The 27,662-nt window shown below is 42.2% G+C and overlaps 1 protein-coding gene across 24 annotated transcripts in view; it reads right to left on the bottom strand.

Annotated features, from left to right (window-relative positions):
* Positions 1–332: 332 nt before the first annotated feature.
* Positions 333–27,662, bottom strand: part of PHF21A (PHD finger protein 21A) — a 191,035-nt gene continuing 163,705 nt past the window's right edge. For 17 of the 24 annotated variants that reach the window (XM_050757554.1, XM_050757569.1, XM_050757578.1 and 14 more), the window contains 9 exons: positions 21,558–21,656; positions 17,876–17,927; positions 17,070–17,149; positions 16,553–16,613; positions 13,521–13,684; positions 5,897–6,052; positions 4,252–4,327; positions 3,397–3,500; positions 333–1,998 (listed from right to left, as the gene is read on the bottom strand). In XM_050757554.1, coding sequence (XP_050613511.1) covers positions 1,741–1,998; positions 3,397–3,500; positions 4,252–4,327; positions 5,897–6,052; positions 13,521–13,684; positions 16,553–16,613; positions 17,070–17,149; positions 17,876–17,927; positions 21,558–21,656 — 1,050 coding nt within the window. In that variant the 3' untranslated portion in view covers positions 333–1,740. Of the gene's footprint in view, positions 1,999–2,882; positions 3,009–3,396; positions 3,501–4,251; positions 4,328–5,896; positions 6,053–13,520; positions 13,685–13,756; positions 13,780–16,552; positions 16,614–17,069; positions 17,150–17,875; positions 17,928–21,557; positions 21,657–27,662 lie in introns of all 24 variants that reach the window. The other 7 variants (XM_050757572.1, XM_050757577.1, XM_050757575.1 and 4 more) reach the window with 2 other exon arrangements.

Here is a 27,662-nt window from a genome sequence, read left to right as displayed (position 1 = left end):
GTCCCCCAGGCACTCATAATGCTGGTGGCTGAAAGACCAAAAGCAGCACCAAAGGAAGGGATCTTATTTAGGCACCAGCCTTTTGCTCTAGCAGAATCTGAGAAGACCACGGGTAGGGCCCTGATACCATCCACACTTCCATTTGGGCTTCACAACAGGAGACAAGATCCCTGCACCAAGAAGAGAGCACGGTCTTTTCTGAGGAGAGAGAAGGGTGGGGAGCTCCGCCTCTGTCCTTCAAGGAGACTGGCCCACCAGTCTAGAGACACACACACGGCAAAATGTCATTGTGATCAGCAGGGTCTGTGCTAAAAAATTATAACTACACGGCATTTTCTCCAGTTCTGACACCTTTTTAATAGAAATCACTGTTTTTAGGAAACAAATAGCACTTTTGTAATTTTTTTTTTACAATGTTTCTTACCTTCATCTTAATTTAAGTAACACTAGGAAGACCTCAATATCTTTTATTTTCCTTTTAATTTAAAAAAAAGTTGTTTTTTTTTCCCCAGATACAAAGATTTTTGCCCTTGCATAAAAAAACAGTGCCCGAACGATGACACAAGGACTCACAAAGACTCACGGGACCTCACTGACACTATGATTCCTACTCTACCATGCAAGGTCTCGGCTACCCTTAAATGGACTGTCAGCCTGAAAAACAGCTTTTCTATTCCTTATTTTAGTTTTTGTTACCAAGAAAGTAAAATGAACAGTAAAATAAAACTTTCCTTAAAGAAAAAAAGAACGAAAACAAAAATTAAAAAAAGAGAAACGTCTCCATTCAATTCACACACACCTGGGTCGCGTGCTGCTTCACTCAAGATCTTCTCTTCTTATAAATATAGAAAAGGGATGGAGCTTGTTTTCAAGTAAAATCACTGATTCACCTTTTTTTCCTTCCTGGACACACACATCCTTCTTCCCTGCCTTGGGCAAGGGCCAGCGGCCCGGGCTCTGCTTGTTCTTGGAGAGGAGACAGCGGGATAACCACGGGGATGCGCGATTCACCAAGCAGGGAAGGAAGGAGACTGGCCAGGCTTCAGGAGTGGTGGGGTTACTGCGCAGGGAGCAGAGCGCAGGGGAGAAGAACCTACTGGCTGTTCTCGGTGTGGGTCTCCCCTTGCATGAGTCCCCCGCCAGACGTGATTAAATACTGCTTATTTGATACACTGTCCCACCCCCGCGCTCCCTCCAGCCACTCCCCTTCCCTCTTCTGGGCACTGGGGTTGGTTAAATCTCAATTCCTTTTTTTGGTTTTATAGTAGCGAAAGTTTAGAAACAGGAAAGCCCACACACTCTTTGGACTTGTCTTCTCTACCTAAACAAACGGCTCGGCAAGTAAGGATCTGAAACCTGCTCTCCTCCCTCCGCCCGTCCCTGCTCCCCACCCAAGAAAACAGAAACAAACCCATCGTGGCTGTGGAGGCTGCTGCAGGCACACACTGGTGTATAATAGAGAGAGTAAATATATTATTTCACTTGGCATGGTGCTGGCAAAGAACCTCCAGCTGGCACTATTTCATGTAACATGGTCCAATCTTTGCATGTACACACAGAATAAGAAGGATCAATTGGCAAACTCTGGTGCCACCTGGCACAAGCATCTTCTCTCTCTCTGGAACCAAAGAACCAAAAGAATTCTGCACTTTCCAGAAATCCGGCTTTGCTTTTCTAGAGTCTTCAGTGTTCTGCTCTCCTCGCCGCCGGGATCCCGTGGCTTCTCCTAGAGGGGCTCTGTTATTTAGTCTCTTCCCCCTGGTTACAGTTCGCTGTGCAGCTCTGGGAGGAGGGGGAAGGGGCCGGCGTGGAGGTGGCGGCGTTGGCAGGGGGGGTGCAGTCCGGGCCGTTGGAGATGGCCCCCACAGTGGCCTCAGAGTCTACAGGTTTGGAGAGGTCGATGCCGTGGATGAGGCGAATCAGCTGTTTTACCTTCTCCAGGGAGCTGTGCATCTCCTTCTGCCGGGCCAGAATGGTGTTCTTCATTTCCATGCATTTCTGCAGCAAATGACAAGGGCAGTGGCACTGAGCCGCCTCGTTTCTAACAGGCCTGGCACCCCTGAGAGCAGAGCGCCTTCTCTCTGCCCAGGGAAAAGCAGCCCTCCTGACTGCTGTGCAGCCCCTGGGCCTTGCTGTGCTCCTCAGTGGAGTGGGCGGCTACCACCTAAGGAACAGGGCGGGTGGAGTGGGTAGGCTGGAGGGGTCCAAGAGGCAACAGAGAGAAAGAGAGCATGCGGGCACCAACACGCGGGAGTACTAACGCTTAAAAACAAACCGGCAGAGCCGCCATCAGACTTCCAAACAAAGGTTGTTAAAAAAAAAAAAGTTCCCACAGCTGCCCTGCAGCCTGTTTGGGCAGGTTTTGATACGCTTCTGTCATGCTAACTGGGGAGCCTTCAGGACTGGACTGAGCTCTCCAGGGTGGAAAACACGCAGTGCTATCTGGATTCCATCTGAGAGCAGCAGGAAGTGAGAGGACAGGCCAGTAGCATTTAGGAGGATCGAAGCCCCAAGAACAAAGGCCTGCAGCCAGCACACCTTCTGCTCAGCCAGGGACTTGGGAGTCTTCTGCCCTTTTGCCCTCAGCCTCCCACACCTGCTGGCTTCTATTTTAGGCAGGGAAAGAGATGAAGGAGGTGTTAAATCTGCATGCCACGGGTAGGTATGGTGAGGAGGAGAAAGCAGGTAAGCAGGACAGTTCAACTGCCACCAAGTACAAGGCACCACCTGGTATCCGTGAGGGCTGAGGTCACTTCACTCCAACAAGGGTGACCTACTCAATGGAAAAGAAGACTGGCTCCTTGCCTGGGAGGAGCCTCTGTCCCCTGCTGCAAATACAACCCTCTTTCCCACTTGGACAGGCCGGGCTGGGCAGTACTTACTTCCAATACTTGTCTCTAGAAAGCCCGCTTCCTCACACTGGTCAGGAAAACCGGGAAATGCAATCAGCATGGTGTGGAAGAAAGAGCGAGGGAGGGCCGTATGGATGGGCCCACTCACTCAGGTGACTAGGAAGAATCACATGAGGGGACCTGGTCTGTGTCTGCTCAGTGTCAGGTGAGGCGCTACGCTCCCCCCACACACTGTCAGGAATACGCAGGGCTGTGGCTACACTGTTGTAGCTGTTACTTATTCAGCCTGAAGACTGAAGATCCTCTTTCAGATTAAAGCCAAGAGAATGTTCCAGAGCTTGGGTAAGGCACCACCTACCAACTGGCCGCCTGTACCTGAGGGCTGCACTCTAACTGGATGGCAAACTGCATTTGCCCAAGTTAATCACGTTAATAAACAGAAGGACCTGAAGCAGCCTGGGGCCCACACGTACTGTTACGTATATGGAAAGGCCTAGGTCTCTGCACCTATGTATCGACTGCTGAAGGCATGAGGTTTACTTACACTTATGGAATTGCTGAGCTGTTTCACCTTTTGCTCTAGTTGTTCTCGTTCTTGTTTTAAATCTGAACTCCATTTAAGTAACTTTTGTTTCTCTTCTTCTTTTGCTAAAAACAAACAAACAAACAAACAAACAGTTTTTGACAATTAATTCTTTGAAAAGGCCACTGTGCTCAGGATGCCTGCCAAAGAAGATATTTTCCCCAGAGCTCCCATGAGTCCCACAACCAGTGCAGAGAGTCTGCCCACCTGGACTTTTCCTTTTTCTGTGAACAGTATGCTAAGAAAACTGTCAGTGCATTGGGTCTGGCTTTACATAAATGAGATACCACATCTCATTTCTTTCCCCCAAGAAGTGCTAACAGGCCAGGCATGGTAGCTCATGCCTGTAATCCTAGAACTTTGGGAGGCCAAGGCAGGTGAATCACTTGAGCCCAGGAGTTCAAGACCAGCCTGGGTAACATGGCGAAACCCGTCTCTACCAAAAAATACTAAAGTTAGCTGGGCATGGCAGTACACCCGTAGAGTCTCAGCCACTCGGGAGGCTGAGGTAGGAGGATCGACTGGGCCCAGGAGGAGGAAGCTGCAGTGGGCTGTGATCACGCCACAACACCCTAGCCTGGGCGATACAGTGAGACCTTGTCTCAAAAAATAAATGAATAAAAAAAATGCTACAGAAGTTTTCCACTTTATCTAATAAAAGGTTTTCATTTTTTTGTTTCCTCCAATAGTTAAGAGCAAAAGGTTTTCATTTTTAAATTTAAATTTCCTTTTGAGAATAAAACAAATACTGCCAGTATTTTTTTTTTTTTTAACAAGGGAAAGCTTACAAAAAAGTAGGTATGGATAACTCCTTACCTGCTTTGTAGGCAATATAGGAATGAACAATTGCTAAAGTTCCAGGCCATGGAATTGCTTCTTCCTTCTTCAGCATCTGAAAAGATTTTTAGAATTTTACCTTGAGAAGGAGGTTTAAACACACATCCTCTGTGTAACAGCTAGCAATGGTATTGATGGCTACTGGCAGATAAAATCCAGGAAGGATTTATGGTAGCAGTGTTGCAAAACCCTGGTCTACAGTTTCTGGACTAAAAAGTTCCAAATATCAGCTTAGGAGAATGAAGTTCAAGGCAGGAAGAGCCAGGACACTTGAGCCCAGGCTTAGAAGGAGCTGGGACTTGGCTGGGCATTCCTATCTTTTCACGCCATAAGACACCCAACCACTCCCGACAGCTAGAACCACGCACACAAAAGCCACACATCAGCATGATGGTAGCAGCCACTGGCAGTTTTGTCCTTGACCTGACATGGGCTGCCTGTCTCAATTTTAGATTTCTATGTCCCTCAAAGATAGCCTGACCAAGGAAATTAAATATTAGTTCCAAATACTAAAGTATAATCTAGACCCTATGTCAAAAATCATCAGAAGGTCACAAAGCAGCATCAGGAGGAGGACGGTGAGAGAAGTGTTCCGCTGCACCACAGGCTGCAGGATGAGGACAAGATTACCAGGGAAAACCAGAATTCATTCAAAGCAAGATTCCAAAGAACTGAGCAGGATCCCAGGGCTTGCTGAGCTATTGAGCTTGCTTATTTATTATTTATACTTTGCATACCTCTAAAAAAGACTTGAGACAGCTTATAATAAAATCATAAAGACATAAATATACACGGATAGTTGAAAAAAAGGCAACCAGAAACCAAACAGAGAAGGAGGGAGGCAAGGACAGTTAGGAATATGTTTGCCTTTTAAGTCTGTAAAATATTGACAGCACTTTACAGTTAGTTCTCTGAGCCTGAAATAGGTTAAAAGTGAAATGGGTGTTATTTTATTATTATTATTTTGAGACAGAGTCTCGCTCTTGTCACCCAGGCTGGAGTACAGTGGTGTGACCTCTGCTCACTGCAACCTCTGCCTCCCGGGTTCAAGCGATTCTCCTGCCTCAGCCTCCCAAGTAGCTAGGATGACAGGCACCCGCCACCACGCCCAGCTAGTTTTTATATTTTTAGTAGAGATGGGGTTTCGCCACATTGGCCAGGCTTGTCTTGAACTCCTGACCTTAGGTGACCCGCCTGCCTTGGCCTCACAAAGTGCTGAGATTACAGGCGTGAGTCACTGCGTCCAGCCCAAGGTGTTATTTTAATTAATCAACTGGGCACTTTCTCTTAATTTTATTCCCAAAGAAGAGTTTTAAAACCATATACTTGGTCTAGACCATTCCTAGAGAATGAGGCACTCTGGACTTTTAAGGGTCTTGACTTTTAAAGAGAAGATAAATCATTTCAAATACAAGGAAGCGTCTATCCAGCTCAGTAATAAGGCAGAGAGTTTCTGAGGGAATGAAGGCCATGCGCCTGCATGCTGTGTCATGAACAGGGAAGATGCAGCCTGGAGACCGACTGGGAGAGGGAAGAGACTGCCATTCCCCGGGAAAGGAATTCCTCCTGATGGCCGTGTCTTTGTCCTCCTTGGCCCTTCCCCCGTCAGACCCACCCACAGTACCTGGTCCTGACATCTGGGACAGATCCACATGCCCTTGGGAATTGTTTTCAGAGGGGGGTCTAAGCAGTCCAAATGATATACACGGGAACACGTGTCGCACATCAGTAACTGGCCACTTTTTCTGCAAACGCTGCAAAAATCCTCATGAATATCACCCTATAAAGTTGAGAGGAAAGGTAAGAAAAAGGACAAAAAAGGTAAAATTTTAATGTTAACATGCACATTCTAGATGCATATAAATGTTTTCGGACAATCAGCTGCCTCGGTCCAGGAGTACTCAAGAGAAGTAGGAATCACCGTTAGCACAGGCCCCTACTCACTCCATATAGCTAAGGCTCCCCGAGTGGGGACAGTACAATAGTCCCCCCTCATCCATGGGGGCTATGTTCCAAGACCCCCGGCGGATGCCTGAAACCTCTGTACTGAACCCTATATATATGTTTTTCTACACATGCAAACCCACGATAAAGTTTAATCTATAAATTAGGCACAATAAGAGATTAACAACAGTGACTAAGAAAACGGAACAACTATAATGATATACTGTAATAAAAGATGTGAATGAGGTCTGTCTTCTTTTTTCTCTCTCAAAACATCTTAATATTTTCAGACTGCAGTTGACTATGGGTAACTGAAAGAGTAGGAAGTGAAAACTCAGATAAGGGAGGACTACTGTATACTTTTTTTTTTGAGACGGAGTCTCGCTCTGTCGCCCAGGCTGGAGTGTAGTGGGGTGATCTCTGCTCACTGCAAGCTCCGCCTCCTGGGTTCCCGCCATTCTCCTGGCTCAGCCTCTCGATTAACTGGGACTACAGGTGCCTGCCACCACACCCAGCTAATTTTTTGTATTTTTAGTAGATACGGGGTTTCACGTGGTAGCCAGGATGGTCTCGATCTCCTCACCTTGTGATCCGCCCACCTTGGCCTCCCAAAGTGTTGGGATTACAGGCGTGAGCCACTGCGCCCGGCAGGGACTACTGTATTCTTAAAATTAAGAGTTTACAGGAGAGGTCTATAGTCGCCTAGGCCAAAATTAACATTATAGGCGATACCTAAGAGTTTATTATGTTTTAGTAGAGGACAACCTACGTATAGGCATGGAAGTCCATTCATCAAAGTGTTTCACAATATGATACAAACAATTCTCATCACCTATCAATTTTGGGGGGAGTTTAGAAGGACTGGGAAAGAAGACAGACAAAAATTGGAGTTTTCTTGCTTGCTCAATAAGAAAAAAATACAGTGAAAGTTCAAAGGGGAAAATATTAAGTCAGAACAAATTAAATTCATATGCAAGTTCTTTCTAAAATGAAGAATTTAAAAAGCCAAAGCAACAGCTGACAATATTCTCCTAAAACCAGTATTTTGTGTTTGCTGTTCAATGGGCCATTCTATTCTGGGAGGCTTTATCCCTATAAAAACTTCACCAGCTGGAAAAAGATGAGCAGCCCCAGTCTGTTGTGCCAGTCCTGTCTCTCTACCACCCCCATCACAGTGATAGTTATAGGACCCAGGTAAGTCTGCTGGAGTCTCTGAACAGAAGGCACCATCAGAATAAAGCAGATCTACTCAAAATTGGAAAAGGAGAACATAGCCAAAAAAAAAGAGCTATTGAAGAGGTCTTTTCCAGTGAGTCAACCCCTAGCTCATTCTCTGGATGGGATTAAATCCACTGAGAAGGACACCAGGGAAGGGAAGACTGAAGGGAAGTGCCAGAGGTGACCCAGCAAGTCAAGCCAATGTGCCGCTGTGGTTTTCCTGGCTATTCTGCCAGAGGGTCTAATACAGAAATTATGCACAGGATGAATCCCTCCTTTCTATGATGTAATCCCTCCACCATCACCACTGAAGGAACACATCGTCATGGACCTACAATTTCACTCCAAGGGAAACTTGCTCTGTAATCCACTAGGGTATCTGGCAGCCCAGAAAAGAGGCTACAAAAGTTTTAAGATACATCATAGTGTGGATGGATTTTAATCTTTTTCTTTTCTTTTCTTTTCTTTTTTTTAAGACAGAGTCTCTTGCTGTGTTGACCAGGCTGGAGTGCAGTGGCGCCATCTCGGCTCACTGCAACCTCCGCCTCCTGGGTTCAAGCGATTCTCCTGCCTCAGTCTCCTGAATAGCTGGGATTACAGGCGCCCACCACCACGCCTGGCTTATATATTTTTAGTAGAGACAGGGTTTCATCATGTTGGTCACGCTGGTCTCGAACTCCTGACCTCATGATGCGCCCACCTCGGCCTCCCACAGTGCTGGGATTACAGGCGTGAGCCACTGCGCCTGGCAGCTTTTAATCTTTCTTAGTAGGAAAATGTGACCCCTGGACAGTAAAAAAAATACTTAACATATGTTCTAAAATATTACATGTGAATGTAGCCTAATAGTTTAACTTCTAGGCACCAAAAGAGGTAAGGTTTCATCCCTAGATCAACTACGATTTTCTTCCTTCATTATTAAAATCAGGCTGAGGGCTATTCTCCTCTAGAGGGTCAGCCTTTCTTGAAACTTATCCCTAAGTGGTGAGTCTGCATCTTTAGAAAGTTTATTTAAAATGTGTGATTTTAGAGACTGTTTTACGTGAACCATAGAAAAAATTATCAGTGATGGAGTGAATGAGACAAACTGGGCATCTTATTCGGCGGCACTTGGGATAAACAAAGAGGTGTTCACTTTCCTTTGCTTCTGAGCAAGGAGAACATCAAGAAATAGAAGGCAGAAAGACAGAAAATAAAAACTAAATTATTTATTTAAGTTCCCAAAGGAAACTTCCTATCTTGTTTATAGATCCTGTAATTTTTGGTGTTAAGATTCCTTTTCACTCTTAAAGTTACTGAGGATTCCAGAGAGCTTTTATATGAGTTATATCTATTAATATTTACTGTAGTAACAGTTAAAAAACAATTTTTTTTGAGACAGGGTCTGGCTTTGTCACCCAGGCTAGAGTGCAGTGCTGTGATCTCGGCTCACTGCAGCCTCGACCTTCCAGGCTCAGGTAATCCTCCCAACTCAGCCTCCCAAGTAGCTGGGACTACAAGCGCATACCACCATGCCTGGCTAATTTTTTAATTTTTTGTAGCGATGGGGGTCTCACTTTATTACCCAGGCTGGTAAAAACTTTTAATTCTGAATTACAGAACCATGAAAAATTACAAACATAGTATATCAAAACATTTTTAAACTTCAAAACACAGAGGTACACATTCCATTAGCTGCCAGAGTGACATCATCATCACACATCATGCAATATCAGGTAAACTCCACTGTTCTGTCTTGAGAGAATGAGAATGAAAATGGCCAATGACAGTTTAGTATCATTGTGAAAATAGTTTTGATTTTATGACTCCCTGAAAGAGTCTTGGGAACTCCCAAACTACACTTTGAGAACTGCTGCCCAGAGAAATAAATATAAGATGCCAAAACATTTTATCCATACAGAACCGGTTCTTTGCCTAAAAAGAGCAGAGGAAGTGCTACGGAGGCACCATGCCAGGTCAAAAGGCTTAGGCTTTGATGACTGACCAAATTATGACTATAAACCAGACAGTAGGTAAGTTGAAAGACAGCTGGCCCATGATGCTTGGCTAGGCGCTGAGGAGGTGTGTTTTTAGGAAGCACCATGGCAATATCAACTGCAATTTCATTAAGTGATAAAAATTTTTTATAATTATATTAACGTATCTTCCCTTCTCATAAAAATGATGATAGTGGCAACAAGGTACATCTAGAGGATTAGTGCCTGGTAGGTCCTGTATTACACCAAGTCCCTCAAAATGGTTATTGATCCCTAGAAATGCCTGCCTCTCAAGTGTTATTGTTTAATTAATGTTGTTGGAACTTATGCTACCCAGCAGCAAACATACAGAGCCCTGTGTGTTGATTTTAATCACTGCCACTACTGGGATACGGTAAAAGGAGAAGTCAATTATCTTAAAAATATGTTCTGCTGAGTTTAACTTAGGGAGTTTGTTAAAAAAGCTTTCTTTTACCTTTAGATTTCTGAAAAGAAATATGTTTCAATTTTAAGACAAAACCTGGCAGAAGCTCTTAGTTTGTGAGTTGATGAGTGGATCCTTTGGGTTCAATCTTTCTAAGAAAACCATAATCCCATTTGGCCCAAAAAACACAACAAAAACAACATTGTTTAGGAGAGAGACTCACATGCAGAACCACAAAATCATCTGTCCCCGAGCATTTGTGTACCACCCTAGAGGGAGAGCTCTACCAAGAGGCCAATGAGCTGGCGATCCTTTGGCAATACTTCAACTGAGAAGAAGTTGGGACAATCTTTGGCACTAGCAAACAAGATTTCTGAGAGAGACCCTGCTGCTTATTAACAGGACAGTTAGAAAACCTGTCAATTATTAACGCCAAAAGTTGGGAAAGCTGGACAAAATGCTGAATCTTTACAGAATGATGAATCTGTAACCACCAATGACGTCTAAGGAAGGAAACAAGGAAACCCGTCAGAGAACAGAATTCTTCTATGACCCTAGTCCTCCAAAGATAACATTTTCTTTGTTGCCTCTGGAATTTTAACTCGGAATATTCATATGGCATTCTGCTGCTCCTTGGAGAGGGGTGTGCCATTAGGAGGTTCTGAGAACCTTCAAGTTCAAAGGACATTTCATCTTAGGATGGTCAATGACAAGCTCTGTAATTCACCAAATAACTGAGACATGTGTGAAGTGAAACTCTTTATTTCCCTCCCCAGATCTGCTCCTCTTAATCTTTAGTAAATGGAAGCTTCATCTTTCTAGTCATTTAGGCCAAAAACTTTGGATTTCTCCTTGACCATTCTTTTTCTCATAACCCATATTCAATCCTGATGGCTCTTCAAAATATATGCAGACGTGATCACTTTTCTCCATCTCTGCTTCTTCCATCAAATTAGGCCAAGCTATCATCATCATATTTCTTTCCTTTTTTTTTTTGAGACAGGGTCTTGTTCTGTCACCCAGGCCAGAGTGCAGTGGTGCAATCATGGCTCACTGCAGCCTCAACCTCCCATGCTCAAGTGATCCTCCCACCACAGCCTTGCAAGCAGCTGTGACTAAAGGGGCACACCAATATGCCCGGTTAATTTTTGTATATTTAGTAGAGACAGGGTTTCACTACGTTGCCATCACACCTCGCTAATTTTTTAGTGTTTTGTAGAGACAGGGGTCTTGCCATGTTGCCCAGGCTGGTCTTGAACTCCTGGGTTCAAGCAGTCGCCCACCTTGGCCTCCCAAAGTGTTAGGATTTACAGGTGTGAGCCACCGTGCCTGCCCATCATCTCTTGCCCGGACAATTGCAATAGCCTCCTAACTGGTCTTCCTGCTTCCATCCTATTTTCCCTATAGGCCCTTTTCTTCTGCATATTTTAGACACAGTGATCCTTTTTAAAATCCAAGTTGATTTTGCGTACACCTTAAAAATAATAGATGCAAGCAAGAATCATTAAAGGATGCTAAAACCATTAGGTAACAGTTTGTTGGGAACAGTTTTTATACAGACTCAAAGCTATCTCCACCACAGGAAAAAGGCATATTTACAGGTAGAAAAATCTGACAGAAAACTATCTGAGGAGACGCAAGTTAACATCATCAACAGGAGAGACTGACAACGTGTGCCTCCTGCTGTGATGCCCTGATAACAACCCATCGTCACTTATTAGCGCTCCTGCAAAAATGCATACCCTGAATCTACTGCTGAGAAAAAAAAATCACACAATCCAAACGGAGACGTAGTCTACAGAGGAACTGGGTATCTTTTTAAAAACATCAATGTTATGAAAGACAAGGAATGAGAAACTCTTCCAGAATAAAGGATTACCAAACAGACAATATCATGACAATATATGTCAAGAGTAATCTTGAATTGGACCCTGGAGCAGAAAAAACAAAGTGTCACAAAAGCAAGTAAGGGACAAATGGAGCAATCTGAATATGGACTGTATATTTTATATAGTAATATTTTACTAGTGTTAAATTTCCTCAATTTGATAAAAGCATTGTAGCTACATAAGACAGTATTTTTGCTCTTAGGGGATATATAGTGGAATATTTTAGGGTGAAGATTCATGAAGTCTGCAACTTCTTGTTAACTGGTTCCCCCAAAATAAGTGTGTATGGTAGGTGAGAGGCATATGTGGCAAAATGTTAACAACTGGTGAATCAATGTGAAAGATATACATTGGTTCTTTGTACCATTATTGTAACTTTTCTGCAGGTTTGAAAATTTTCCAAATAAATATTGAAAAATTATGTCACTCCTCTGCTCAAAACTCTCTAATGGTCTCCCATTTTACTGAGAACGAAAGCCACAAAGTCCTGCGCAACTGGCCCGGACACCTCTGAGGCCTCATTTCCCACCACCCTGGCCAGCTTGCTCTGCCCCACTATCCTGGCCCTCTTGCTTTTCTTTCAAGATGCCACACACACTCCCACTTCAGGGCTTTGAACTGCTGTTCCCTCTGCCTGGCAGGCTCTTTCCCCAGATCCATGGTTCACTCCTTCACTTCCTGTCAGAGAGGCTTCACCACTCTTCATAAACATCAGCCTCCAGCCAGTATGCTGTATGCCCTTAATCCACTCCAATTTTGTTTTCTTTTTAAGAGATGGAGTCTCACTCTTGTCACCCAGGCTGGAGTGCAGTGGCGCAATCTCGGCTCACTGCAACCTCCGCCTCCTGGGTTCCGGAGATTCTCCTGCCTCAGCCTCCTGAGTAGCTGGGATTACAGGAGCATGCCATGCTCGGCTAATTTTTGTGTTTTTGTAGAGACGGGGTTTCACCATGTTGGCCAGGCTGGTCTTGAACTCCCAACTTCAGATGATCCGCCTGCCTCGGCCTCCGAAAGTGTTGGGATTACAGGCGTGAGCCACCACGCCCAGCCCCATTTTTCTTCATAGCACTTATCATTACCTGACATATTATATATTCACTTTCTTATTATCTGCCTCTTCAGATGAGCTCCTTGAGGACAGGGAGTTGGTTTTGTTCCCTGCTGTGTCCCCAGTCCCAAGAACAGCACTTGGTCAGCAGAGTAGCACTCAGTAAGTATCTGCTGAGTGAATTCTGAGCTTTGTTGAGGTTCATTTAAACATTCAGAGCACTAGTTCACATTCCTGCAGTTTGTGGGTGAAGGGCTACTAAGTATTTGACAGATTTTCAAGAAGCTGTTTCTGATCAACTCTGCTGAATACATTTGCTCTAAAGAAAACTTTCTACTTCTGGAATTGTATTTGAAGCAGCAAACAAGGGCTGCTGGGGAACCGTATGCCTTGTTCACTTTTCCCCACTCCCAAAACACTGATGACAGAAACCTGCACACCTCTCAATTATATGAGCTGATCTCCCCGCCCCATCTGTTTTCTGAGAACTCATTCACAGTAGATCAAATTCAGACTCTGAAAGCTGGCTGAGTTCCATGAGGTTATATTTAACATGTTTCTCAAGGACATGGAAGGCCTGGAAACTCAAAAGAAAGCTGCCTTACATGGTATAACAAGCATTCTATAGGGTTTAATTGCTGTTCCAGGGTTAGTCAAGAAGGTGCAAGTCGGTAAGGAGACAACATATGATAACGCTTTTCCCAATTTAAGCTCTCAGAAAGACAGTGTGCTTTCCCCAAGTTACTTACGTCTGTGGAGGTGGGGCTGGGCAGGGACACAGGCTGAACAGGTGCAGGGAAAGTGAATGTGGTCTCTGTCTTTTCATTTTCAGGGGAGTCAGGATGACTGGATTGGGGGGATGTTGGGGTAAGGGCTCCAAACCCCAGCACTGCATTGTATTTTGGAGGACGACCTATATACCAAGAGAAGGGAACAAAAGGGAAAAAGGGGGAGGGAAAGAGAGGGGGAAAATGATCTTACATACCTTTGGCCAGTGTTCCTCATTGGCTAGCATGGAAAAGGAAGTGAGGTAGCAGACAGAAGGTTAATTCAACAGTCCCAAAGGAAGGAAGAGAAGCAAAGATTTAAATGTCATTAGAAACAACTACATGACTCTCAAGAGAAGGGAGGATAAGAGAGCTCTGGAGAATGACAGAAGGTGCTGGCTTATATAGGAAGACCTCACCTTGGGCAGATTGTGGTGAAGTTCCTGGACTATTGCAATTTGAGATTTCTAGTGCAAGAACCAAGATAACAGAGCTCAGTGGGAGCCAGGGCCAGGAATGAGTTTATTTTTATTTTTATTTTTTATTTTTTTGAGACGGAATCTCACTCTGTCACCCAGGCTGGAGTGCTGTGGCGCGATCTCGGCTCACTGCAACCTCCGCCTCCTGGCTTCAAGTGACTCTTCTGCCTCTGCCTCCCTTGTAGCTGGGACTACAGGCACATGCCCAGCTAATGTTTTGTATTTTTAGTAGGGATGGGCTTTCATCGTGTTAGCTAGGACGGTCTCGATCTCCTGACCTCATGATCTGCCCATCTTGGCTTCCCAAAGTGCCGGGATGTGAGCCACCCTACCCGGCCGAGTTTACTTTATTTTTTCATATCTTTTGCATACTGTTCTCTAAGTTTCTCTGCAATCAGCATTCTCACAATACTATTAATGATTCTCAGTTCCCACAGACTGATTTATTTAGGATTTCTGCTTTTCCTTCTCTCTTCTGTCTGCATTTTATGAGGGTGGAGACAGGCAAAATTCAAGTTAACTATTCTTACCCTTTGCTGGTAGAGCTATTGAGAGGTATGTTCTGGGAGGAGCTTGAAACCTAAGAGCTTAAAAGATGCTTGGGCTTAGCAATGAATTTTTAAGTATGAATTTTAAATTATTTCTGTCCCTGGATACCCTCCCCAGTTGACTGGCAGCTGTCTCTCCATTTTACATGACAAACATCCTGATGAACTACATCTCTAAAAATTGGAGCTGTTTAAAAGTCTCAGGAAAGGCCCTGGCATCAGCACTCCTGAGACATCTGATTTGTATAAGAGCATTTTGACTCAAACCTCAAGGCTACAAAGCAACTTAAATGAGCCCCATGGGTACAGAAAGTCTAGGGCAGCCACTCTTGCCTCACCACATATCTAAGTCAGGGCCCTTGTCTTCTAAGGGCCAAGGTCATTGCTTCTAAGCTATGAGTGATCAAATGTATATGCCCAATATACCAAGGGGAAAAAAAGGTACAGAGAGGTACGAAATTGCCTATAAGCACCGGTAAATGGTATGTAGGATCATGACTTTGCCAACAGTTATGATTTATATTAGGATTATGCACAAGAGTCATGATTCTGTCAGATGTTACAAAAATATTACCTCTCTGTGTTAAATTGGTGATGCCTACAGTACAAAGACAGTTCTTACTGGTTTGTCTTTATTAGGGAGTTCAGTGCTGCTGGAAGGGGAAGAACAAGATGAATGCTCTCTTGTTTACCCACAAAAGGCATATCCTAGGCACTGTGGATGCAGGCTTTTATCCTCTGACCTTGGCAAGAGATGCCAAGGTCTTTCTGGCTCATTTAACCCCTGTCCTCTTAGCAGATGCTGCCCACTATCAGGCCAATTATTGTGGCCTCTGGCTGGGGGGCTCCTTTTTGAGAACTGCATCAGGGTCACTAAAAAAACCACCAAACACAAAACAAAACAAAAATAACTTAGAGTACTGGTTACTGTGGCCCAGGAATCAATATAAAGTCATGACTTACAGTTTCCCATCTAAATATTTTTGAGTACTTGAAGGACAGGACTGATGAAACATTAGAATGGGTTACTAAGGGTGGCTATGATATCTTTTTTGTGGGGAGGGAATGGTAATAGTGTAGTCCTGCCTAAGGCAGACAAAGGGTCAGGATGACCTCCTGAGCTTCCAATAGCTCTGAGACTGTGTGTGCACATGCAAAAATTAGTATGCTACTCCACTCACTCTGCAACCTTTCTAGCCTGGAACTATAATTCAGGGACACATTACCATGTGGAGAAAAGGACCTTGGGATGTATTACTGACATCAAAGAACATTTCAGTACCTTGTTTATGAGCTCAAACCCTGAGCTGTTAAGACCTATTTAGACCTGCTTGGTGAGAGATGCTGCTCCTGCTGCTGTTTTTTCTGCTCTGCCTAAAAGTAAGATTCTGGAATGTCCATGGGAAGGTCTGAAATATGGGATTGGAGCTCTTTAGGAATCTGTTCTTTAGGAAGCCTGTTTTGAGAGTGACCTTTACTTCCTTAGTTGGAGATGTCCTCTTTTCAAAGATTCTAAGTTCTCAAGTGTGGCTACCTCTTTCCTTCCTGGAAAGTCTGCAGCTCCAAGAAACTCAGCGTCACACGCTGGCCTTGCCAGCAGTAGGACAACCAAGACACTATTAGGAATACCTTGGCAACGGCAGTGCTCTGTTCTGCTTAATGACACTCAAATGCTTCCTTTTACATGGGGTTCTGTTCACTGTGCTACTCATGGATGGCCTGGCAGGCTTGGGGCAGAAATGCTACATTAAGCCATTCCCCTGAGTCAGCTTTGCCAGAATCCTAGTAAAGTCAGCTTTTGATTCAACATACAGAACTCTAATAAGAAATCTCATTCTCTTTTCTCTCCCATTCTCAGAGAACAACAAAACTATTTTCAAAGGATAGAGGAGTTAGGTCCTATAATGATGGGAGGAGGGAAGGAGAAGAAACACACACAGAAAGCAAAAGCAACAGCAGCAAGGGAGAGATATAAAAAGGTCCTCACCTCTCTTCCGGGTCCCAGGGTGCATTGTGCTGTTTAGGTATGTGACTGCACTCTTCTTACGCTTTGAGGATTGAAGAAGGAAAGGTGACTGTTGAATAGTGTGGTTATTACTAATACTGGCACAAGCTAAAGATCAAGCACGGCATGACTGTCAACATGCCAACTAGTTAGTGCTAATCATCCTAAGGTCTCAATGCTCAAGGGTTTTATTGTATGTACTTGGCTCTCAGAGACTATCTCAGAGAAGTCTGCCTCTCTTGCCGATGACAGTTGTATTGAAGTCAGGATGAATTAAAATTTTAAGGTGGGCGTGTATCTGCTGAAACTTAGGGAAAAAAACCTAAGGGGTAAGCAGTGACTAATAAAAATGGTAAGTCAAAAAAAATCTACCACTTCACAGAACTGGCCAAGTACAATCAGGGTGCTGTTCTTCAGCAGGTTTTCAGAGGGGAGGCACCGAACAGCTCATAAATAAAACTGCAACGTGAGGGAAGGGCCAGGCGCTGGCCAGTAATACCTCTGGCTCAAAGACTGCTCCGCTGTAGACCGGATTTGCTGTTGTTCTTCTTTTTCGCTCTTGCCTCTTGCTTTGGATTTCTTGAGAGAAGAAAAAGTTTTGATTAAAAGAGAGACATGGAGAACCTAAAAAACTTAACTTCATTGTTTTATCTATTGGTTTTCCCATAAGAAATCAGAATTAGGGACAAGTCTCTGTCTCACTGAAGCCTCAACAGAGGCAAGCACACTACTGGCAGCAAATGTGTAGGACCAGCTACTCTCACCTGCAAGACCACGCTGTCCCACACGTGGCTCTCTGTGGAGAGTTTAACAATAGACAGCCCTTGTAAACAAGCTGTCCTGATTTTTAGACTGCTGTATATTCAGGTCTGGATGAGCTTTATCCATAAGACTTAAACTGAATAACCAAAGTTCACCATTCTTGAATTAAATAAGCAGGACAGGTACAGCTTTGTAACTGTTCTCAACATTCTGATAACCTGGAGTGACCAGAAATTATAGACTTGTTGGAAGAGCGCTTGCTACTTTGTGCTGTTCGGAAAAAGAAGAGTTCCCCTAAATGAACAGAAGTCACCTTAATTTAGGCAACTGGCGAGGTTTTCCCAGGACAGTAGTTTGGATAATGATAGGAACATTAGACAGAGGGAAGGCAATTTTCCCACTAAAGGAAATAAAGTCCACACTGGCTGAATCATACTCTATTTGTGTTCCAATTTTCTATTCTAGGAATTCAATCAAACACCATTTTCAGGAACAAAGCTGTGGGCCAGAAAAAAAGGCAGTGCCAAGAATATCTTCTCTTACCTTCTAGATGGTCATGTGTTACCAACCCTAGAGACACCATGAAGGCAAGTTTCTGTGCCAGAGAAACAAAAGAAGAATATACTTCAGTCTGGGTTCTCACAAAGCCAATTGCCAGTTCCTAGTAGGACATTAGGGAAAGCCAGCCCAGAGGGCAGGTCACATATGAACGCACAAGAGCAGACGTTCTCTAAGGAGCCATGGAGATCCTCTACAGCAGGGGTGTCCAAAATCTTGGCTTCCTTCAATGTGGGCCACATTGGAAGAAGAAGAATTGTCTCAAGCCACACATAAAATACACTAACACCAATGATAGTTGATGAAATTTAAACAAAAAATCACAAAAAAACCTCACGATGTTTTAAGGAAGTTTACAAATTTTTATGGGGCCACATTCAAAGCCATCCTGGGTCACATGTGGCCCATGGGCCACAGGTTAGAAAGTTTGCTCTAGAGGCTCTCTGGTCTAACAGGGCCAAAAGAGAAGGACTGGGGCCTCATCTTCTTTCTCAATGACAGAAATCAGTATCTTGTGCGATCCGAGTTCCCCGCCCCACAGAAAAATCCTCTTAAAAAGAAGAGGATTTCATACTCACAAAACATGCAGAGGGTTTTAAAGAGCCTCCCATTTAACAAGCTCCAAATTCTGAGTGTTTCACTTGTCACGACTGGGTCCCAGTTTCTCACATTTATACTGCCACAATGCTAACTCACAGCTAAATGATTTTTAGGACAATGCTAACTCACAGCTAAATGATTTTCAGGAACGACAGCAGGTGTTTCTGCTGAATACTATGATTTTTCAATCACACGTGAACCTAAAAATTATGGAGCAATTTCTCTTTGAAGACCACTCTTAGGACTCCATCAGAAACTAAGCTGGTGAAAATACTGGGCCCCGAAGATGGAATGTTAAGACTCTTCAAGCCGGAGAGGGAAACAAATTGATTTCTATTCTTTTCTTTGCTTGCATGTGGTCTGAAAAGTGTGTCTTCATTTTCTGTTGTACTACTGCATGCAGTTTCTAAATATGCCAAATAATACATTATCAATTTCTTTCTCTGATGAATAAAGAACATCTTCAATTGTAAAAGACATACTCCTGTAGAGTTATTTATACCACAATTTGATCTTTAAAAGTCCTGACATCTTATCCTCGATATTATGCCACTTTGGCCTGAAGTGATAGGGTCAGTCTATTTGAAAATAAACTTCTTCACCAAGCCACTTGAGAACACAGAAATGTCCTTTACTGGTAACTTCAGAGTCCTGAAGAAATGTTTTTATATTATTTCTTATTTCAAAAACTTAGATGGGTACCTATCCCCTTGACAGCCAGATTAGTCCGGTAAGAAAAAGCAGTCTTGGCCTTTCCAGTTTTCTAAACTGTATGTTGAAGTGACATACACTTTGTGGTTGCCAACTGACTACATTCCTAATTTTCACTATTCCTTAGAAATATAATCAAGATCAAGAGGCTCTCCCCTAACTGTTGCTCTTTTGATGAAGCAGTGTGTGGACTGATATTCAGATGCACCTTCTTTTAAGCAAGTAACAGCACCCTTCTTGGCCACTCACACCCAAATCATCTTTGCCAGTTTAGATCAAGTTTACAAAATAATTAAGTGAGAAAAAAATTCCTCTCTTGTGGAATAAATTTTTTTTTTTTTTTTTTTTTTTTTTTGAGGCGGAGTCTCGCTCTGTCGCCCAGGCTGGAGTGCAGTGGCCAGATCTCAGCTCACTGCAAGCTCCGCCTCCTGGGTTTACGCCATTCTCCTGCCTCAGCCTCCCGAGTAGCTGGGACTACAGGCGCCCGCCACCTCGCCCGGCTAGTTTTTTTTGTATTTTTAGTAGAGACGGGGTTTCACCGTGTTAGCCAGGATGGTCTTGATCTCCTGACCTCGTGATCCGCCCGTCTCAGCCTCCCAAAGTGCTGGGATTACAGGCTTGAGCCACCGCGCCCGGCCAATTTTTTTTTTTTTTTTTGAGATGGAGTCTCACTCTGTCACCCAGGCTGGAGTGCAGTGGCACGATCTCGGCTCACTGCAACCTCTGCCTCCTGGGTTCAAGCAATTCTCCAGCCTCAGCCTCCCGAGTACCTGGGACTATAGGCACGCGCCACTGCGTCCAGCTAATTTTTGTATTTTTAGTAGAGACAGGGTTTCGTCATGTTGGTCAGGCTGGTTTTGAACTCCTGACCTCAGGTGATCCGCCCATCTCAGCCTCACAAAGTGCTGGGATTACAGGCATGAGCCACCATGCCCAGCCTAAATTTTTGATGATAGAATAAAAAGCTGCCAAGAACTTTTACCTCATATATGTACCCCACATATGCCAAGAGCTAATTTACTTTGTTTATGGCAGTGATTCTGTCCAACTAGAAGGTGAACTATCTGCTACTACACATGATGGTACTTGCTTGCCCACACTGGGTCTCGCTCCATCACCTAGGCTGGAGCGCAGTGGCACCATCTCAGCTCGCTGCAGCCTAGACCTCCCGGGCTCAAGTGATCCTCCCACCTCAGCCTCCTGAGTAGCTGGGACTATAGACATGCGCTACCACACCTGGTTACTTTTGTTTATTTTTTGCAGAGACAAGGTCTCACTATGTTTGCCTAGGTTGGATCCTTCAGTTTCCTTTGATAGGGAAATTTTGCTCAATTTTTCCTCCTCAGAGCATAATACTTGTTATTAATTCTGTGGATGATTTCACAAGTTCCTCAGCAATTTCTGTGGCTAGTATTTCTTTTTGGCTCAAGTTTTGGCCCTCTTTTTAAAGATAAAATTAAAAATTCATTCATTTCATATCAGAAAGAATTATATTTTGTACTTGTTTTAGGAAACCTGAACTGGCCCAATAAATCACTACTTTAAAAAAATGGCATGAAGCTTTGATGACTTTATGCCACTATTTCACATGGTTTCATTATGAAGAATGCACTAAGGATAGAGGCAAGTGAATTACTGGTCAAATGAAATGTCAGATATTCATCATCATATTACCTGTCTACATTTTCTGTTTATAGCTGCTTATGCAAAAGCATCAAACTGAAAAAATCTCCTTGTCTAAGGACATACAGATTCACATTCTATATTTTTATCAGGGTCTTCCTTGCTATTTATGTTTATAATTGTATCCTAAATTGTGGTATAGATGTTACTATTTTCATCCCTACTTTTATGCTTCAATGGATTACTTTTGAGCTAATTCATTTTGGGTTTGGTGTTCTAATGTAATACAATGGTTATAACAAAATGCACATTTAATAACTGCAATTGATAATATAAATACACATTAGCTGAGTGAACTGGATATCTTATAAATGTTGGCTGAGACAAACACAACACAGTAATGATCAGGAACGCAATGGGACAGCTGGGAAAATCATCGTTCATCTTAACATTTCGAATTTGTAACATGCATATGAAGAATAATGTTTTAAAAAACTTTTCCTTTGATACAATCAAAATGCCTATGTACAAGTGCATGGACCCTCAAGACTACAGTCTAAGAATTCCACTCTAGACCAATTTGACTTGGCAATAACATTGCTGAATAATAAAAGTGCATTAGAAGATGAACATCAAGTTCATTTCATCATTCAGAGAGTAGGTGCCCCTTCTGGTACATGAGAATAAACCATACACCATAGACTGCAACCTGCCTTTGGAAACACAGGCCTACCTGAGGGTTCTCCTCCCGTTTTGGTTTGGGTGCAGCAGGTGGGGTGACGGTGCGGTTCTCTGTTTGTTTCTCATCTGTTTCTGTGTGAGATTTAACTGTCTAGGAAAGAAAAATTAAATAAAAATTCAGAATTTGTTTTTTATTAAAAGGGTGAAGCAATCAGAAGTTTAATAGTAGCAAGAAAGAAGACAACATATTCAAATGTGGAACATATTAATACAAAAGTTAATACTATAGATTTCATGGGGGGAGGGGCAACTAAAATGTAAAGCCCCTGTTGAAGTTATTATATTGCATGGCTACATATGGATCTATAAATACAACTCTAAATAAGGTATATGGAAAGAAAAATACAATTTAATTCGTAAGTATAAAAATATGGTACAGGTTGTCCTTTCTGATTTCCATGTATTTTAGGATGTGGGGGTAGTTTCCCAGAAGCAAGCCTGCTGATTTTTTTGCTGCTGCTGTTGTTGTTTTGAGAAGGAGTTTTGCTCTCGTTGCCCAGGCTGGAGTGCAATGGCACTCAGTTCACTGCAACCTCCGCCTCCTAAGTTCAAGCAATTCTCCTGCCTCAACCTCCCTAGTACCTGGGATTACAGGCACCCACCACCACACCCGGCTAATTTTTGTATTTTTAGTAGAGACGGGGTTTCACCATGTTGGTCAGGCTGGTCTTGAACTCCCGACCTCAGGTGATCTGCCCACCTCAGCCGCCCAAAGTGCTGGGATTACAGACATGAGCCACCCACTGTTTTTATATTATAGGTCAAGCTCCAGCCCACAACCTGCTTAAAATCAGAATGATATTGAAAACAACTTACATACATAGCCTTCTATTTCAGAACACTTCCAGTCATAATCTCAGAGAGACTGCAGAACTACCCTTACATGGAATATTAAAAATCTGTCTATATAATCCATCAGAGGAGAGATGCAATTGCTAAGAGTGGGCCATCTTGCAAGAGGCTGACTTCCTAATTTTTCCAAGCCTCTTCTTCCAGAAGCGTCTACTCAAGCAGAAGAAACACCAGTTGATTACCATCTCCAAATACTAAAGGTAGCTAGCATACTGGTAGACTGGGCTTGCACTACTATTCTCTTTTCTTTGAGACGGAGGCTGGAGTGCAGTGGTGCGATCTCGGCTCACTGCAACTTCCACCCCTCCAGGTTTAAGCAATACTCTGCCTCAGCCTCTGGAGTAGCTGGGATTACAGGCACGTGCCACCACACCTGGCTAATCGTTTTCTTGTATTTTTAGTAGAGACTGGTTTCACCATGTTGGCCAGGCTGGTCTTGAACTCCTGACCTCATGATCCACCCACCTCGGCCTCCCAAAGTGCTGGGATTACAGGCATGAGCCACCGTGCCCGGCCCCATTACTATTCTTACCATGACCAATGGCTAACTCATTTTATGAAGTTCTCTGTAAATACTCAAATAATTTTAAAACAGGAAATATAAAACTGTAAACACAAACCTAATTTACTTTTTCAAAATTAGAAAAAATGTGGAAGTAATGCTCCTTTCATATGGCAACAATAATTAAATAAGTGAGAATAAAACTGGTTATTGATGGGCAGGGGCTACATGAGACTTTGGTCCTACAAACAAGACATCTAAAGCTCTCAAAAATCATTATGCTGGAAATATTTTACTAGATCTGAAAAACTAACACAAGCACAAAGATCTTTCATTTTCTTTCCTGGTCACTTCCATATCTTCCTTCTGCTTTTATATGATTACGTAAGGAAAGCGTAAGCATCTGCCTTATCAATACTGTGGCAACCAGTGCTCTGGGGCACAAAGGCTGCTTTGCATTTTTTCCCCACTGGTGTTCTCTCATATTTCCCCCTTTATACTAAAAGCTATGTAAGAATGGGAATTGTTTTATGCACCTCTTGTTTTTGCACCCCTTTGCGCCTATTATGGTACTTCATGCAGAGCAGGTGTACAGTAAAGAGCTGATTGGTCTTCTGAGTGAAGAGTATGATCTAAGGGACAATCACTCAGGTCTTTCTCTCTCCATCACACACACACACACACACACACACACACACAATTTTTAATCAAAAAGGACACATTTCCTCCATAAAACAAACCACCAATGGGAAAGTAGTTTACAGTGACATTTTAAAAGTCCTGGATGCCCAGAAAGCTTATTTTCATGTCTCTTTGAATAGGAAGGACAGAAGTATGATGGAGGAGGGAGAAAAGAAGGTCAACTATAAGGGTGTGCTGTTCCATTCCAAGGCTGTGTGAAGTCTCTTGGAGTCTCTTACTTACATTTCTAAGGCTGAGTAAAGCAATTAGCGGCAATGCTTTTAAGGAAGGGCAAATCAATTCCTCTCCACTAAAAAATTACCCAAGGTTTAAATTTCTCTCTCTCATGCAAGAAAAAGTATGATTATCTCAGTGCTATATAAATAATACCAAAAGTATCCAAAAACAAAAATACAAATAAAACAATCAAGACATTGGTGGTAGTGGAGGGTGTCTTTCATTCATGGATCTCTTGCTCTGGGGGAAGCCAGCTGCCACGTTGTGAGCAGCACTACGGAGAGGCCCAGGTGTGACGAACGGAACCTCCAGCCAACAGCCAGTGAAGAAGAAGTGAGGTCTGCCAACAACCATGTGATGAGCTCAGACGTGGATTATTAAGCTGTAGCACAGTCTTAAAATTACTGCAGCTCTAGCCAACTAGTTTGACTGCAAACTTGTGAGGGACTATCAGCCAGAACCATCCAACTAAGTTACAGACCAGAAGGAAATGGGTTAATATATTTAAAGTGCTGAGCAAAAAAACCCCCTATCAACCAAGAATTCTATATCCTGCAAAACCATTCTTCAAAAATGGAGAAATTAAGACACTCCCAGATAAACAAAACCAGAGGACATTCACTACTAGTATACTAGTTCTAAAAGATGTTAAAGCGAGTCCCTTCAGGCTGAAATGAAAGGACACTAGACAGTAACTGGAAGCCATATAAAGAAATAAGAACTCCAATAAAGCTAACTAGATGAATAAATATAAAAGCCAGTGTTATTATTTATTTTATTTTTAACTTCTCTTTTTGTTTCCTATACGACTTAAAAGACAAATGCACAAAGTAATTATAAATCTGTATTAGTGGGTACACAATGTATAAGATATAATTTGTGACAGTAACAACATAAAGTGGGGGCAGAACTGTATAGGAGCAGAGTTTCTTTTTCCTTTATTGTCATTGACAAAGCTTTTATTATTTATTTATTTATTTATTTATTTATTTTTATTTTAGATTTGAGGGTACAACGCAGGTTTGTTACATGGATATATTACATGATGCTGAGATTGGGGCTTTGACTGAAACCATACAAGCAGGGTTTTAAAAATCTAAGCTGGGGTTAATTCAAACTAGACTGTTAAAAATGTATGAATGTTAACTGTAATCCCCATGGTAACCACTAAGAAAATAATTATATACAGAAACAGAAATGAGGAAAGCATGAAAATGACACACTAGGAAAAAAAATCAAACCAAAAGGCAGTATTAGAGGAAATGAAGAATAAAAAACATAAGATATACAGAAAACAAATAGCAAAATGGCATTAAGTCCTTCCTTATCAGTAATCACTTAAATGTAACTGAATTAAACTCACCAATTAAAAGACAAGACTGGCAGAATGAACAAAACACATGATCTAACTATATGCTGTAAGAGAGACTCATTTTAGAGAAAAAGACACAAAAAGGTTGAAAGTGAAAGGATGTTTATAATGAATGGCTATAGGACTATCAGACAAAAGTAACTTAAAGTCAACAACTGTTACAAGAGACAAAGAAGCTCATTATATAATATACTGACAAAAGGGTTGATTCAAAAAGATGATATAACAGTTATAATCATATATGTACCAAACAACAGAGCCCCAAAATATATGAAGAAAATTTTGAAAGAATTGAGGACAGAAATAAACAGTTCTACAATAATAAATGGAGACTTCAATATCCCACTTGAAGTAATGGATAAAACTTGTGCAGAGATTAAAAAGGACATAGGGAACTTGAACAACACCATACACCAATTAGACTTGTCAGGCACATGAAGAATACTCCACTACACAAGAGCAGCGTGCATATTTTTATCAAGTGTACATGAAACATTCTCCAGGACAGATTATATGTTAGGCCACAAAACAAATATTAATAAATTTAGAAAGACTAGAATCACATAAGTGTATCTTCACCAACCACAATGGAAAGAAGCTAGAAATTAATGACAACAGAAAACTGGAAAACTCACAAGTGTATGGAAATTAAACAATACATTCTTAAACAAGCAATGGGTAAAAGAAGAAATCACTAGGGAAATTAGAAAATACTTTGAGAGAAATGAAAACAAGGCCACAACATACCAAAACTTATGCGATGCTGTGAAAGCGGTACTCAGAGGGAAACTTATAGCTGCTAAGAGTCTATATTAAAAAAGAAGAAAGAGCTCAAATCAATAACCTAACTTTACCACTTAAGAAACAGAAAAAGAACTAAATTCAAAGCCAAAAAAAAAAAAAAAGAAATTAAAAGACTAGGATGAGGATAAATGAAATAGAGAAGAACAACAAAATCAACAAAACCAAAAGGTGATTCTTCAAAAAGAATAATAAAATTGACAAACCTCTGGTTTAGACTAAGAAAAAAAGAAGATACAAATAACTAAAACCAAAAATGAAACTGAGGACATTACATCTCACAGAATTCAAAAGGATTATAGGAGAATATACTGAGAAACTGTACACCAACAAACTAGACAACATAGGTGCAATGGAAAATTCCTAAAAACACACACATTACCAAAATTGACTCAAGATACAGAAAATCTCAACAGACCTGTAACAACTAGAGATTGAAACAGTAATCAAAATTCTCCCCCAAAAAGAAAAAGTACAAGATCAGATGGTTTTATTAGTGAATTCTACCAAACATTTGAAGAATTAGCACCGATCTGTCTCAAATTCCAGAAAATACACTCTTAAATCATTCTACGAGGCCAGCACTACTCTGATACCAAAGCCAAAGACACCAAAGAACAGAAAATGGGCTGGGTGCAGTGGCTCACGCCTGTAATCCCAGCACTTTGGGAGGCCAAGGCAGGAGGCTAGCTTGAGCTCAGGGTGGTTCAAGACCAGCCTGAGCAACATGACAAAACCTGGTCTCAAAAAAAAAAATAAATAAAAATAAAACATATATAAAAATATATATATATTATATATAATATATATATTTAATATATATATAATATATATATATAAATTAGCCAGGCATGGTGGTGCACAACTGTAGTCCCAGCTACTTGGGAGGCTGAGGCAGGAGGATCACTTGAGCCTAAATCGTGCCACTGTACTCCAGCCTGGGTGACAGAGCAAGATCCTGCCGTGTCTCAAAAGAAAAAAAATTAAATTAAATTATAGGCCAGGCTTGGTGGCTCATGCCTATAATTCTAACACTTTGGGAAGCCAAGGTCGGGGGATCACTTGAGCCTGGGAGTTCAAGACCTGCCTGGGCAAGAAAGTAAGACCCCATCTCTACAAAAAAATGTAAAAAAATTAGCCAGGGATGGTGGTGCATGCCTGTAGTCCTAGCTACTTGGGAGGCTGAAATGGGAGGATCACTTGAGTCTGGGAAGTTGAGGCTGCAGTGAGCAGCAATTGCACCACTACACTCCAGTCTGGGTAACAGAGCGAGACCCTGCCTCCAAAAAAGCAAAAACAAAAAGAATAGAAAATTACAGACCAATATCCCTTATGAATATAGATGCAAACACTCTCAACAACAACAAAAGTTCCTCAACAAAACACCAGTAAACTGAATTCAAGAGCATATTAAAATGATGATACACCATGATAAAGCCAGATTTATCCCAAGAATGGAAGGGTGGTTCAACGTAAGAAAATCAATATAATATACCATGTTAACAGAACCAAAGGGAAAAAAAAAAAAATGACATCTCAATTGGTGTAGAAAAAGCATTTGTCAAAATGTAGCACCCCACTACACACACAAAAAGGGTTAACTATGTGAGGAGATATATTAATTAGCTTGATTACATTAATCATATTACTAT

This window comes from Macaca thibetana, chromosome 14, assembly GCF_024542745.1.
Source record: "Macaca thibetana thibetana isolate TM-01 chromosome 14, ASM2454274v1, whole genome shotgun sequence".
NCBI classification, from domain to species: Eukaryota; Metazoa; Chordata; class Mammalia; order Primates; family Cercopithecidae; genus Macaca; species Macaca thibetana.
Note: the sequence above shows the minus strand (reverse complement) of the source record. Positions and strands in the feature narration are given on the sequence as shown.